The sequence below is a fragment of the Tenrec ecaudatus genome, chromosome 18 (assembly GCF_050624435.1).
Source record: "Tenrec ecaudatus isolate mTenEca1 chromosome 18, mTenEca1.hap1, whole genome shotgun sequence".
Taxonomy (NCBI): Eukaryota; Metazoa; Chordata; class Mammalia; order Afrosoricida; family Tenrecidae; genus Tenrec; species Tenrec ecaudatus.
The window spans coordinates 59,587,393-59,602,282 of record NC_134547.1 but is presented as its reverse complement, the minus strand read 5'-3'; the positions used below and the strand labels follow the sequence as shown (position 1 = coordinate 59,602,282).

Below are 14,890 nucleotides of genomic sequence, written 5' to 3'. Positions count from 1 at the left end.
AAATCATTTGGCTAGTCTATGGGGCACATATAGAGCTTGCACGAGTTTAATTATTTTTAGCTGTGTGAAGGCCTAGAAAAATTCAGCAGAAGACATTTTCCCACCTCTTATAAAGTTGGAGTGGAAAGCGGGCGAAAGGGTTCATTGCAAGGGGAAAGAGGTTTGGTTTTCTGTGCATGTTTCTGTCCCTCAAAGAGTATACTCTAGCTGTGGCATTGCAGAAATGTCTCCCCGGCACTACAGAAATATATCAGCCCTGAATTGTTGTTCATAATCAAATATAAGTTCTTTAGTCCTAGTTAAATGTGAGCTTGAACTCAGGGCTCCATTGGGAGGCGTGTCAGGGCTGGCTAGCTCTTCCACTGGCTCCCTTCTAGTTAATGACAGTGTGCTCATGCTTTTCCCTCCTGTTGGGTCCTTCATAGCTACAGTGCTTTTATAAGCCAGCTCTTAGAGCACACCCCCAGAAATTACTCAGATTATCTTTGCATTTTGCTTAAAGACATTGATTGGGGCAGCAGACTTAAAGATTGCGCTGTTACACAGAGACTCTTCATTATACTACTATTATACTGATTACCCTTGGTGTCGCCGTGGGCACGTATTGGACTGCTAACTATGAGGTTGGCAGTTTGTAAACCATTAGTCACTTTCTGCTGAAGAAAAGTGAGACTTTCTACTCCTGTAAAGATTTATAGTCCCAGAAACCCACAAGAGCAATTCTCCGTTGTACTATAGGGTCACTGTGAGCCAGAATCAACTTCAGTGACACGTTTTGGGGTTATTTTTGGTGAGGACTGACTTATGTTTCTTTACCCATCTCTTTTTGTCATCCCCTTTCCCTGCCCACACTTGAAGGCATGGGGACAGATTAAGCTGCATATTCTGAGATTTTTTTTTAATCACATGGACACTAAAAGAAATAAGAGTTCCTGCCATGTCCACGATGTGTGCCATTGGGAAGGACCCAGGCAGCCCTCCCTACTCCAGCCCTAAGAACATCTGCTGAGAGTGGTCATCCCAGAAACATAGAAAAGAGAATAGAATTCAGACATCATCATTATAGGTTATTTAGGGTGCTAAAGTAGGCGTTTTTAATTGAATAAAGAGATGCCTTTCTCTATAATGTAGTGAATAAACCTTCATGCACATAGATGTAGCCAGTGTAGCCCATGGGTTCCGAAGACTGGGCACCTATAAACTGGCACCTTTCACCTTGTACACACATAGGCAGTATCCCAGTAAGTCTGGTACCAAAAACATTTACAATTCTGAGTATAGCCGCAGCAGCAACAGAGATGAGACAGCCACAGAATCCCTGTTCTCGGGCTTCCCTAAGTGGTACTGATGTGTGCTCAAGGAATCACAAGGACTGGTCTGCATGGACAGCTACTCTGTCCCAGCTCCCAGATAGCCGGGTCCCTTGGCTGTCTTGGGCCACAGTTCTGAAGTCCTTTTCTAACAGGAAATGGTGCCGGAAGTGGATGGTGCCTTGCAAACATTTCTGCATTCCCTTTCCCTAAATTGTCCATCTCAACCACACGGTCAGGTTCTTCTTTCCTTTCCTGCCCAGGCACATAAACAGGAAGTGCTGTCTTCAATCTCAGTAACTTCAGAAATCTCTTCAGCTCCTAGAACAGATTGGGCAGGCTCCATGGGTGGCCTCTTAGACTACCTGTCTTTAAATCACTGGCTCCTCACTGGACATCAAAGGCCTATTTACAAGAACCCTGTCTCGATCTCTATACATTTACTGACCTTGAGACACCTCATAATTTGTCGATGCCCAGTTAACAGCATTTTTAAAAACTGCTTTGCCAGTCAAGCTTGCTGTGGAGATGCCAATTTGTAAATCTGGCCCACTAAAAAATTAGCGATTTGAATAGAATGCCTGATCTTTATTGTCTCATATGCCATATTTGACCTTCAGTCATTGAGTCGGATGAGTAAGGTGTTAGCCCCTAGGCAGGAAGTTACCCAAGCATGGACACACCGTAGTGTTGGAGCTACAGGCTGGACCCCGAATAGAGGCCTCCTGAGTGGGAATGTTGCCTGACTCACACAAAGAGCCTTAGAAGAGAAAAGCATTTTTGCAGTGCCCTCTCAGGTGGTGCATGCCTCTGGGCTGCTTGCAGACACTCTGGCCTACTCGTAGATGCCCTCTAACCAGCTCTTGCAGGGACCTAGTGCCTGCTTGGTGAGGCCCTGATTCCTCCTAACTTCAGACCGGAATGGGTGGGGATTAGCATTGCAGATAAGATTAAGTGGCATATATTCTTAAGGCTGGCCCTGGCATATACTAAGGTGACATCAGGCAAATTAAGTGTCTCCCGATACCTCTAGCTGCCTGTGCAAACCCGGGATCAGTGCGTCATAGCTGTCATGACGCGGGTGCAGCGCTCCATCCATAGTACAGTTGCAAGTGTGTTCAGTGCTCCCAGACGAGAGTCTGCTGCCCAGGAAGTCAGCTTATAGAGTTCTTTGCCTGGGGTTCATTCTCCCAAAATGAACACTTAACCTAGAAGCACAGGTATTGAATTATTTAATCAGATGTTTGCTAAACCTGAGTACAATTAAAATCCATTAACATTCTATAATATACAGTTAAATACTGGACTAGTTACCATTTCTCTAGATGCCACATAGACATTGAAATGACTTATCCAAAAGCTGTGCCCTCTCCTCCTTCCCTTGCCCCCTCTCACCCCCAAATTTGTCCTTCCTGAAAGTGAAACCAGTTCTGGGCAGTGTCCCATGGGTAGCCTATATCTCGAATGCGCCAATTTGCCACCAGGTGGTGCTGTTGTATAAGAGAAAAGTTGACATGGCTTGTTCTTAGCTCAGTGGTAAGATGGTCAGTGTGAGTTGCATCAGAAGTCAAGGTAGCTACCTTCACAAGGACTTTCTTCTTGGCCTTATTTTTTGAATTTTTGAAACTAAAGAGCTAGAACATGAAAAACAAACTCTTATAGAATCCCTTCATTAAAAAAAATAGAGTAAACAGTGTCCTTGAGAAAAGCAAGTAGGCACAATAGTTAAATGCATGGGTGCTGCAGTGCCGCATGTCTTACTGGCTCTGACATGCTAACTCTGTGGCCTTGTACACGATTATAAAGCCTGTTAACTCCGTGTACTGTGATATGGCTCCCTGTTGGGTGATCTCAGGCCACCTTAGCTCGCTGTGCAACATCAGTACCAGAACTGAAAACTTAAGGGTCAGTGGGAGACTGAAATGAGCCCCTGGGTCTGATGAGGACCTGGCACAGTAATTGCCATTTACTGTGGTAACTCCTATCCTAAATCTCTTTCTCTCTCTGCAGTTTGTGGCCAGTTGCTTTTTAAAGACAGAAAGCTCATGGTACAAATTGTTGTTTCCAGGTGAGTACATTTGCAACTTCATTAGCATGAATTATTAGAACACCAAGTTTGCAGAGAAGCAGGCTCCTCGGGTGCATCTGGCACAAATCTTGGCTGTTCTGTCTCTAGCTCAGTGCCTAGTATTGCCCGATTTCCCAAGACCTTGTGCTCAACAGAGAGCGCCTTTGGGCCATGAACAGTGGTGTAGGACACTATTCTCCTTCACCCCACAAAAATAGTGTAACCGCCAGCCCTTTGCTTGCAGTGCTGGGGCTGGAGGCCTGGCAGAATGGGTGCTGATGGAGCTACAGGGGGAGATCGAGGCTCGCTACAGCACCGGATTAGCTGGAAACCTCCTGGGAGACCTACATTACACCACTGAGGTGAGGAGGCTTTTCTTTCCCTGCCTAATGCCTCAGGAGAGTGAGCTACACCCTGGTGGTGTTCCCAGGACCCAAAGGAAGGACTGCACTCGGGTTGGTTGGTGAAAGTCTAGTCTGAGCTAACCGCTTGTTCTCCTTGCGCCCTGCCTGCGCTTTGGGGAATCTGGAAAATATCACATTCCTAACAGTGGAAATTCTCTTATGTGGAGCTAGGACATCTGGAACAGGCACAAGGGTGGGCTTTCCTGTGGTAGAGCCAGACCAGGGAAGGGTGGTACCAAGCCTTACCTGCCCCAGAGCAGCTCCAGGAGGCATCTGAGGGTTAACGACCTTGCCCTGAACCTCAAACATCTCCTTCTTCTGCCAAAGGGAGTCCCTGTGCTGATCGTGGGGCATCACATCCTGTATGGGAAAATCATCCACCTGGAGAAACCTTTTGCCGTCCTTATCAAACACACACCTGGAGAACAGGACTGCGATGAGTTTGGCTGTGAGACTGGCACCCGGTACCTGGTGACAGCACTCATAAAAAACAAGATCCTTTTCAAAACCCGTCCCAAGCCCATTATCACCAGCGTCCCCAAGAAAGTATGAAAGAACCCCGGATTTTCCCCAGAGAGCGGCCAACTCCTTGGACCCGTGCTCCGCTGCCAACCCGAGGACGGCTGGACGGTTCTCTGGGACCACAGGGGGGTCCTGTTCTGAGCACAGGACACCCACTGAGTGGGAACTCAGATCCCTTTCTCATGGCTGGTTCACTTGGTGGGAATCTGGGCCCGTTTCAAAGAAACCCCTCTTCTTTTCCAACTCCATCAGCCTCATTGGCTTCAAATCCAGCACCCTTCCCTGCCAGTGCTCGTGACCCAAGTATGGCCTCCTTTCCAAGAGGGATGAATCCCACTGGTACAGGCGCAGTTGCTTTCCCACGGCCCGGTGGCCTCTTGGGTCCAGGCCCGGGCCCAGGGCCACTGTCTAATTCAAGGTTAGGAGGGCTCCCAGGCCAAGGCCCTATGCCCAACACAAGGACAAGTGGTCTCCTAGGAGCGGGTCCTGACTCCAGAAGTGGCGGCCCCATGGGCTCTGGACCTGGGCACAACTTGAGAACAGGTGTCCTTTTGTCCTCTGGGAATGGTCCTCCCAATCCTAGGCAGGTTGGCCATGGCCATGGCCCAGGACCAAGTCCCAACTTGAGATCAGGCTTCTTGGGTTCAAATCCTGCTCCCAGGTCAGGTATGTTTCAAGGCCCAGGTCTTGGACCCAACCCAAGGGCCAGTGGCCTGGGTCCAGGCCTTGTGCCCAACCCAAGGGCAGGTGGCCTGGGTCCAGGCCTTGGGCCCAACCCAAGGGCAGGTAGCCTGGGTCCAGGCCTTGGGCCCAACCCACGAGCAAGTAGCCTAGGTCAGGGCCCTAATCTGGACACCAGGGCAGGTGGTGGCCTCTTGGGCACAGGATCTGGTCTTAACTTAAGAATGACTGGACCTCAAGGTCTTGATCTTGCTCCCATTCTAAGAGCAGCAGGTCTTTTGGGAGCAAATTCAGCTGCTTTCTCACAAGCTTCTGGAAACATGGGCACAAACCCTTCCTCCATGGCAAGAGTCCCTGGCCCCATTGGCCCAAATGCTGGTCCTGGCTCTCGAGGAATTGGCTTTCCAGGACCAAATCCATCTCCCATGTCAAGGGCACCTGGCCCCATGGGCCCTAATTCAGCTCATTTCTCAAGGCCCTCTGGCCCCATGGGAATAAATGCCAACCCCTTCCCGAGGGGGACAGGTCCAGGGGGACTGAACCCAACTGCCTTCACTCAGTCTTCGGGCTCATTGGCTTCAAATCCTACTACCTTTCAGAGGTCTGCTAGCCTCCAGGGCTCAAGTCCAACAATTTTCCCAAGAGCTTCTGGGCCATTAGGCCCCAACCCATCTAATTTCTCAAGGGCCACTGGCCTGCAGGGTCCAAGTTCAGCTACCTTTCCAAGGTCTACTGGCCCATTAGGCCCTGGGCAAGTGAGTTTTTCCAGATCAGCTGCTGGGTCCCTGGGCTCTTCCGCTGGCCCTGTGGGTCTCAACCCAGCCCCCTTTGCAAGGCCAACTGGGACGATGGGTCTAAACCCAGCTTCCTTTTCAAGGATGAATGGGCCTGTAACCAAGACTTTGGTCCCATTTCCTAGAGTGGGAGGCCTCCCTGGCACACACCCAGCTGCTTTCCCAAGGCCAGGGGGTCCAATGGCTACGATGTATCCAAATGGGATGTTACCACCATAAATAGCATTTTTGCCCAGCACCACCTGGGTGCCTGGGCACATTGTTCTGGGCAGAGCTGCCCTTTAGGTAAAAGGGTAGGTGTGGAGCTCTGATCACATGAACATAATTGAGGCTCAAGTTCTTAGGAGCCATATTTTTCGAACTCTGCTTCATTCTTGAGTAAAGGTGAAACGCTCTTGTGGGACATGGACTTTGGCTGGTGGAACGCTCCTGGCTTTGAGAGAGAAGCTCTCCAGCCTTGCAGAAGTCTGCTGTGTTTGTCCCGCAGCTTTCTGCCCCTCGTTTCTTAACTAGTTTCTTGAATCCTTCTTGTGGACTTTTCCTCAGGGATACATTGGCCTGCAGGTCCCAATTTATATGTATTCCCCTGCTCACCACTGGAGAATCGGCTCACTGCTCTTTAGAAACCTTGCAATGGTGAATGGACCGTGCTTCAATAGCTGTGCCCCGGGCAGCTTGGACCTGGTCATCCTCTACTGCCATACTTTCCCCTGGGGGCTTGAACACAGAAACAGGGACGGTGGGCCACCGCTTCAGAGACCCACCAAATAACACTTCCTGCCACCTGAGGCTCCCTCCTCTGGGGACTTTGAGGCGGCCAGAATTCAGGCCTACTGCTCATCCAGCTTCCTCTCCACTGGTACTCCCAATCAAAGAACCTCAAAATCTAAACTGACGGGGATGGAATGTTGAAACGGGTGGGGGTGGGACAGAGGGAGAAAAATCACTGTGCTTTTGTTCAGCCTGGTGTGAAAGGACAGTTGGCGTCTTTCCTGCATTGTATCTTTTCTTACTGTTTCTTTAATAAAAGGGATGAGAGGGCTGCTGTTGTCGCTCTTGGTTTGTTACCTTTCCCAAAGGCTAGCCAAGTAACCACTGCTTTTGGGATAAGATGCAGTGCGCTGGAGGAGCGAGCATGCGGTTTTCAGCCTTCGTATTGGGTTCCCTGTTTATAACCCTTGGGGAGGAAGCCACTCAAGATACCAGTGTCACATGAGAATCTTTATTTCGACAAATTGGTATAAAAAAATTTGACCTGAAAAGTAAAAAAAGCCGGTAAAAATAAATATGTTTACAAATTACTGTAGAAATAATACAAAAGAGGGTTAAAAGTCTCAAAAATGAGGAAAAACCAAAAAGTGTCAACTGTATAAAGGCTCTTCCCTTGTAAGAAATGGGGATAAAGCTGAAGACCCAGTTTGGTTTTTGTTTTTGCTGCTGAAAACTGTACAAAATAACTTAAAAACCCAGTCAAGGTCAAGCGGCTACGTGTACTTGCCCCCTCTTGGTCCGAGGAAAGTCAGCTACTACAGTGCCCGGCAGAGCTGCGGGGAGAGGGGGGACAGTCAGGGTTCTCCGTTCAGAGTCCATAGTCTCTGTACACTTCAAGTAAATGCGGAGGCAAAACAAGCCCTTCGTGAAGGCTGAGCTCTGCAGTAGGCTGACCGGATTTCCTCCATTGTAGTGCTCAAAATAGTTTACTTCTTGGCCAGCAAAGACACGGAAAAGCCTGGAACTGCCTTTAGCAAACTGCGGCTGCTGCCCAGCCTTCATGCGCTGAGCCCACCACCAACCAAGCATAGCTGTCAGATACTCAAGGTGGTGCAACAATGACTAGCTGCAACTGGAAATCCGAGGAGTTTATGGGAGATGCAGAGAGCACCAGAATTGGCCTATCTAGGGCTCAGAGCACACTTCATTCTTTTGTAGGAAGCACCTGGGTACAAAGGCTTGCCCCCTCAGTGACCCTCTGTATTACCGCTGACTCTTGGGGGTTAACCGGCCCCTCTGAGGATGGAACTAAGTTCCAAGTCAAAGCCTTGGTGAAGATCCCAGGTTTCAAACCCAAGAGCTGAGAACAGTCAATAGAAAGTGTTCCCACCACCGAATCCATAAACCACACCCACACAAAAAGCAGAGGGAAAGACCAGCTGGGAGTGGAGCAGCCTATAGAGTGATAAGGGAAGTAAGTAAGAACCTTCAGATTCAGGAAACAAGTCCATCTTCTAGCTTAGTCTCTGGAAAGCAGCAAGCAAATGCAGTAGTGACGAGAACCTGGCGGTAAGTTCCCCTGGGAGTGGACAGTAAGAGAGGACGAGCAAGGGGTCGAGGATTCACTCGAGAACACGGTAAAGCTTTTCACTGGAGATGATTGTCGAGAACTGTAGACTGAAAGCCAAAGCATGTGTCCAGCAGTTCCAAAAATAGCAGCCAGTTTGGTTCCGAGGTTCTTGATAGTTCTTCCTGTGTGCAGAAGGCAGGCTTGCCTAGTGCAGAGGGACCCACAAAAGCCCAGGTGCCACCTTGAGAAACAGCCGTGATGAGGATGGAGGTGGTGGTTGTCATTAGCCAGAGAAACAGACCTTCGAAAGACATATGAGTTGAGGTGGCTATGTTAGACCCAGGTTGGGGCTGAATTTAAGAGGGACTCAGGAGTGTGTGCACCTGAGCCCTGGGCGATTTCCTGGGCCTACTGTGGTTTCACATTCCTGTAGTGTAGGAGGCCGAAACACCCTTTCCCACAGCTGAGATCACTAATGGCCTGAGAAGCTGGGCATTTGCCACCTGGAACATACTGCTCGAGGCCTCCGTGGTAGCCCTTGCCCTTCAGCACCACCAGTCTCCCTGTGTTGCTTAACTTGCCTTTGTGGCGACAGACATGGGAACTTGTGTGAACACCATGAAATGCAGACTCCCTGCAGCTTGGCTCATTTCTGGGACAAGGAGATGCGGGACGGGTATAACCCGTGATAAAGCACCATTCGTGGACCCTGTTTCTGAGGCCCAAAGACCAGGCTTCTGGGCCATGTATCTCAGGCACAATCTTATTGCATGGATGGCTTGATGGAGGAGGGGGACCGGACATGAGGAGCTGGTGTCCGTCCCAATGGGCGAGGAGAACCCTTCCCACAAGTTGTCATTGCTCTCGCCTGCGGGAACTTCCTGGTTGATTTGGCACACTTCTGCCATTTCTTCTGGCTCCTAGGGGAGGATGGGGCCATCTCTCCCAGGGACAGAAGCAAGCCCACAGGCAGCGTGGAAACACACAAGCCCCCTTCTGACTTAGCTTGAGGGGTCTAAGCAGAGCTGCCTTGGGCTACACTGCAGCTGTCATTTTTTGCACATCAGATTTGTCCATTAAACCATTAAAAAAAATTTTTTTTAACACGGCACTCCCTTCTCCCTCCCGCCCTAGCTTTTCTCTTCCATTTCCCATCCCTCCCTCATCCATTGCACTCTTCCCCGCCCTGCTTGGGGCTGCATCACACCTCAGCAAACGCCAAACTATACTGCTCTGGCTTCTTCCCACAGCGCCGAGCGATGATAGCCAAATACAGCATGAGGAGAGCCACCCAATAGCAGCCGTACAACACTGCCCCGGAGACAAGGAAGGCTAGCTCTGTCTCGCTGAACAGGTCCTGACAGTAAGCTGTGTAGGCGAGCCCCCCCAGGAGGACTGCCACCCAGATGGACACGGGGATGAGGCCAATGAAGTTCACCACAATGGTTTTCCGGCCAGAAGTGCCCCAGCCAGACTTGTTGATGGTAGCGATGGCAAAGATCTTGGCCGGCAGGAGGCTGGACATATAGAGGAGGGAATAGAGAGACATGAATATCATCTCTGCGTTGCCGCGAAGGAAGCAGGCGTAGGTGGCTTTGATGATGCCCACCAGCTGGACCGTCAGGAGGAAGAGGAGAATATTCCAGATGCGACCCCGGTAGAAGAGCTGGATGACCGTGGCAATGAGGAAGAAGGGAAAGAACCCTGTGACCACTGACTCGTAGGTCATCCAGAGGTGGTGCTTGTGGAACCACAGCGAGTTGTAGAGCCACTCCCGGAAGTAAGACTTGCTCCAGCGCGTCTGCTGGTTGAGCCACCGGAGGTATTTGGTGGGCGTCTCTGTGAGGCACTTGGCGCGGGCAGTGTACTTCGTCCGGTAGCCGAGGCTCAGGACCCTGTTGGTGAGGTGCCGGTCGTCCCCGAAGCTGCATTTGCTGCCCAGGAACTTCTGGTGGTACCAGTCCTCTAGGAATTGTTGGAGGAGGCTGTTGCGGTACATGCCCAAGGGCCCGCTGATGCACTGCACGCAGCCAAAGTAGGACTGGCAGGCCCGCTCCACGTTGAAGGCCATCCAGTACCGCACGCTGCTCAGGAAGGAGATCCACGAATCATACTTGTTAAGGATCTGCAAGGGAACCAGAGATGCTGGGCCTCACCCTGCAGGCACAAGCACTATCCTGCGGCCAGCAGAGGCAGCGGAGAGGCCCCCAGGCTTTGTGGCCCTGCACTCCAAACTCCAAACTCAGCGGCCCTGTCTAGCTCAGCCAGTCCTGGGAAACCCTAGGCTCCAAGGAGCGGACAACTCTCCCAGCTCCTGCTCCCCCACCCACCCACCCACCCAGTTCCCATTGTCAACTGCTCTCCCAGTTCAGTTGCTTCAGTGACTAAAGCCACCTTCCATCCCAGCAGGCAGCTGGTGGTGGTGGCAGAGAACAGGGAAAGTTGCAAACTATCCTGCAGCCCCATTCTGGCCTGCAGGGAAGATGAGAAGTTTCTAGAGAAGGCATAGTGGGTCACCTCTGGAGAAGAACTGGCCTCTAAATTACCCCAAGTTCCCCTAGGGAAGGGAGGGCCTCTTGAGGGTCTCGCTTTGGAGTTACTTGCTACCCTGCCTCATTCCATGCCAAATTGCGTGGGGCTACCACCAGCTTATACACTGCGCCACCAGCCAACAAACACCCTTTCCTGGGGCCCGGGGCCCCTCCCAGTGGTAGAAGCACTCTCCACACCTGTTGGGGAGTTGTCACCCAAGGTTGACAAGAGCAGGAGAGGGCTTAGGTGGGTAGTGAGTGACGCCCTTGCTACCAGTTGAAAATATCAAAAGGAGCCCACTCCCCAGTACTAGCAAGCCAAGACGCCTGCTTCTCAGGCACACCCAATTGGATCAGGGAACAAAAAGCCACATACACCCCACCCCCCACGAGCCCTGGTTATTTCTTACTTGGACATCTCCCCCGACGCCCCCTACTTGGGGATCCTCCTCCAGGACTCGAAGCATCTCGATGGTGCAGGCTGGATCCAGCACCGTGTCTGAGTCACACACCTGCAAAGCGCATCGTCGGTCAGTCAGCCGGGGTAGGCACTGACACAGGAGCACACACTGCCTGAGGGACAAAACTCCCTTCACCAGATTCACTTCCAGTCTCCAGCAGACACTAGGCCTTAAAGCTGCCAGGCTGGCAGGGAGACTGTGGGCCAGGCCTGGGAGGGGAGAACGGGAGATCCTGAGCACTGGGTACATTTGTAGTCCTAACAGAATCAAGCTCCACAAAAATGGCCTGACACTGTTTTCAGAGTCCTGCGTAAAAAGGGGGACTGAGTCACTGCAATCAAGGTGACAGGCACACTGGGCTAGACACTCCTCAGAGAGGAGTAAAGAGTTCCTGTAAGTATAGCAATAAAGAAACATACAACTTTCGTCTAGTTATTTAATGCTTACCCACCCCACTATCATGATCCCAATTCTACCTTACAAATCAGGGCAGACCAAAGCATGTACACTGGCACAGATAGGAAGTGGAAACACAGGGAATCCAAGACAGACAAAACTCTCAGGACCAATAATGAGAGTAGTGATCCCAGGAGGGGAAGGGGAAGGTAGGGTAGAAAGGGAATCAATCACACGGATCTACATATAACCCCTTCCCTGGGGGACGGACAACAGAAAAGTGGGTGAAGGGAGATGTTGGACAGTATAAGACATGACAAAATAATAATTTATAAATTGTCAAGGGTTTGTGAGGGAGGGAAAAATTGAGCTGATACCAGGGGCTCAAGTAGAAAGGAAATGTGTTGAGAATAATGATGGCAACAAATGTACAAAGGTGCTTGACACATTGGATGGATGTATGGATTGTGATGAGTTGTACCAGCCCTCAATAAAATTATTTTAAAATGAAAAAAAAAAAGGCTCCTGCAAATGGCAGCTGACCCAGCTGTGTCCCAGGACACCAAACAGCCGGTCCCTCGCATGACCTCAACATGACTGCCCAGGCCAAGTCTCAAACCGGGGCTGTGGCATGGTCACAGCCGTTCCTGCCTGCATCCAGCTCTAAAAGGGCCTGGGAGCTGGCTGCAGCTACTGCCAGTCAGACTCAGAGTCAGGTCCTGGCAGCCCGCCCCCGGCACGGTCGTGCCTGTGTCCCTTGTAACCATTCTGACTCATAACAACCCTCTCTGAGATGGTAAATCTTGGTGAAGGTGGACAACTTCGGCTTGCTCCACAGAGTGGCTGGTGGGTTCAAACTGCTGACCTTTTAGCTTAACCTACTGCACGCCACCAGACTTTTTAAGTGGGTGCAGGATAGGGTTGTGAATTATATTAGAAGATTCAGCATGCTGCCAGCAAGACTGTCTCCTTCACGCTTCTGTCAGATGCTGGGCAAACCCTCTGCCAGGTGCAAAGAGGAGGAAGGGAGGTGGTGAAGCTGCTGGTCAGAATTCAAGCCCTGGGCTGAAGCTGCTGGACCAGAAATCAAGCCCTGGGCTTCTGCTTGTACTTGGTCACAGAATGTACAGGCTGTCACCCTCTGGGAGCCTCTATGTACAGTGCTGAACTTGTCAGCCTAACATGGTGACCAGGCGGGGGTCAGCAGTTGTTGGACAGGCAGGGCATGGCCCACCTCCCAGGAGCGCCTAACGGGAAGGGGGGCATGGTGCGTGGTGGAGTGAAATTTCTTCAAGTCTCTGGAACTCCCACCAGTGATTGAGTGGGGCTATGCTGATAAGGCATGTATAACACAAAGATGGGACTGGTCAGTTTTCGTTATCACCAGCAATGAAGAGAGAAAGCTGAGGACCTGGGAAGAGCACATTCAAGACCTGTCTCAAGTGGCGGAGGTCGGGACCCGATGCATCACAGGCTGTGGCAGGGGGAGTGAGGCATAGTGCCAAAGCTATAAGTACCTTTCTCCTCCTCTGGCCCAACACTATGCATCTGTGGGGCAGTGTCAGGTGGGCTGGCTTTCTGGTCTGTGGAGGCAAAGGCCGTGGGACCCCATGGCTCAGAGATGAAGAGCCGGAGAGAGCTGGCTGCCACATTGCTGAGAGGCTGAGAACTCCACGCCTGTGTCCTTAACTGTTTGTAGATCATGACTTGCGGTAACCTATGGACTGACTTCTCTAATAAACTCCTTTAGTTTAACTGCAAGTATTGTCTGAGTTCTGTGTAGCTACTGCCACGAATATTAGAGCCTAGAAGTGGTGAATACGAATTGAGATAACACAAGCATTAGGGCTGTGACTACAACAGCATTTTGGGAGCTTTTGAACAGGATTTCTTTTGATTTTTGCCATAATTACAGAGGAAAAGGTTACCCCACCCCACCACCACCCCCACCACCCATGTTGCCAGTGGTGAGACATGATAACCTAATGGTGACAGCACACTTAGGACAGACTGGCCCGGCACCTTTTTGGCGGTGGGACATCAGGCCAGTTACTTAGGCTCACTGAGCTTGATTCCCTTTCTCTAAAAAGATAAGAACCAAACGCACTGCCATCAGGTCTATTCCAACCAGGGGCAGAACTGCTTCTGGCGGTTCCTGAGACTTGACTTGGTACGAAGGAGACCACCTTTCTCTTCCAGGAAGGCTGGTAGGCTTGAACTACCAGCCTTGCTGTTGAGCAGCCCAAGCTTAACACACAGTGCTACCAAGTCCCCTTTCACCTTCTCTCATTCACTACCGTCCCGTCAATTCTAGATAATTACCTCTTAGGACAGTTTCCCCTAGTAGGCAATACCACCCCTTAGGGGACACTATACTTTATTCTGGCTACAGTACAGAAGTTTTCATTGTGTGTGTGGTGGGGCCACTGAGTAATTCTGATTCTGCAAAATAGGTGGGGAGGGGATGGGAGGCCAAGTAAATTTTGGTATTTGTAGCCTAGAAGCATGAGGCGGACTAAAAGCTAGTGGTCAGTATAAAGTAAGGGCGAGAGACTCTGGCTGTTCTCAGTATTAGGACACCAGGGCCAGAGACCTGTGTGTAGTCTCAGGGCAAATTCCAGCCTAGGCCTGCAGCTCAGAACCATTTCACCTTGCCATCTCTGCTCATCATGAGAAGGGGCGCGCACAACAAACCCAAGGGCTCTAAATTGGACCTCACCTTCCTGGTGGGGCAACAGCCCGGCTGGCCAGGCACATGCACATGCCACCCCCTCCCCAGGAAGCCCTCTGGGAAGCCCCCCCTTACCTGGATGTAGTCCACCGAATCACCGAGGGCCTTGAAGGCTGTGTACATGACCTCACGCTTGCCCCCCCACTTCTGCATGATGCACGAGAAGGTGCTGGCCCGCACCACCTGCTGCACCCGGGCCATGCCCGCCTGCAGGCTGGCCTCTGTCTCGCCTGATCCAGCCTCGTGGAAGTTGCTGGACCACACGAAGCAGCCGGCTTGCTCAGAGCCACCCAGCACCTCGTGGAAAATGTCCAGCATGTAGGCGTCCTCCTGGCGATTGCCGTCCACCACCATCACCACCTTGAGGCCCGGGAAGGCAATGCGCTGGGCCGAGCGCAGGCACTTGCGCAAGTAGTCAGGGTCCTCCTGGTAGGCGGCAATGCAGAGGGCCACCGAGGCCCGCGGAGGCGAGGGCAGCTTCAGGGGCTGGCCTACTCGCCGCATGCGCCGGTGCTCCAGGAAGGCAAACAGGCTCTGGATGAGCAGATGCAGGCCCAGGATGGCGCCGTACAGGCCAAAGGACAGGTAGTGCTTCTCCGTGTGGATGAACTGGTAGCCTGTCACATAGGCTGCCAGGATGCCACCCAGCACGGCCAGGGCGAACAGGCTGGTGCCCACCACACGCAGGGCTGTCGTCAGCTGCACCGGCAT

At 51.5% G+C, this 14,890-nt stretch overlaps 3 protein-coding genes across 5 annotated transcripts in view; 2 read left to right on the top strand and 1 right to left on the bottom strand.

Annotated features, from left to right (window-relative positions):
• The window catches only part of CHTF8 (chromosome transmission fidelity factor 8), a 7,910-nt gene extending 3,576 nt beyond the window's left edge, over positions 1 to 4,334 (top strand). For both annotated transcript variants that reach the window (XM_075537393.1, XM_075537392.1), the window contains exons 2-4: positions 3,321 to 3,378; positions 3,623 to 3,740; positions 4,110 to 4,334. In XM_075537393.1, coding sequence (XP_075393508.1) covers positions 3,356 to 3,378; positions 3,623 to 3,740; positions 4,110 to 4,334 — 366 coding nt within the window. In that variant the 5' untranslated portion in view covers positions 3,321 to 3,355. The remainder of the gene's footprint in view (positions 1 to 3,320; positions 3,379 to 3,622; positions 3,741 to 4,109) is intronic.
• Positions 4,331 to 6,831, top strand: DERPC (DERPC proline and glycine rich nuclear protein). Its single transcript, XM_075537390.1, has one exon. It carries the CDS (start codon positions 4,331 to 4,333, stop codon positions 5,996 to 5,998), a length of 1,668 nt encoding a protein of 555 aa, XP_075393505.1. The 3' UTR covers positions 5,999 to 6,831.
• HAS3 (hyaluronan synthase 3) lies at positions 6,352 to 14,890 on the bottom strand. 2 transcript variants are annotated; one of them, XM_075537395.1, is made up of 3 exons: positions 14,255 to 14,890; positions 11,002 to 11,103; positions 6,352 to 6,496 (listed from the first exon to the last, which is right to left on the bottom strand). In XM_075537395.1, exons 1-3 carry the CDS (start codon positions 14,888 to 14,890, stop codon positions 6,389 to 6,391), a joined length of 846 nt encoding a protein of 281 aa, XP_075393510.1. In that variant the 3' UTR covers positions 6,352 to 6,388. The 2 variants fall into 2 exon arrangements, with proteins under 2 accessions (XP_075393510.1, XP_075393509.1); XM_075537394.1 differs by lacking the exon at positions 6,352 to 6,496 and adding an exon at positions 6,935 to 10,185.

Excerpts from the sequence above, each read along its gene's own strand:
- DERPC (XM_075537390.1), top strand. The coding sequence starts at position 4,331 with ATGAAAGAACCCCGGATTTTCCCCAGAGAGCGGCCAACTCCTTGGACC.
- HAS3 (XM_075537394.1), bottom strand. The coding sequence starts at position 14,890 with ATGCCGGTGCAGCTGACGACAGCCCTGCGTGTGGTGGGCACCAGCCTG. Across the intron at positions 11,104-14,254 it reads ATTCGGTGGACTACATCCAG|GTGTGTGACTCAGACACGGT; the intron begins GTAAGGGGGGGC and ends TGCGCTTTGCAG. Across the intron at positions 10,186-11,001 it reads GCGTCGGGGGAGATGTCCAA|ATCCTTAACAAGTATGATTC; the intron begins GTAAGAAATAAC and ends GTTCCCTTGCAG.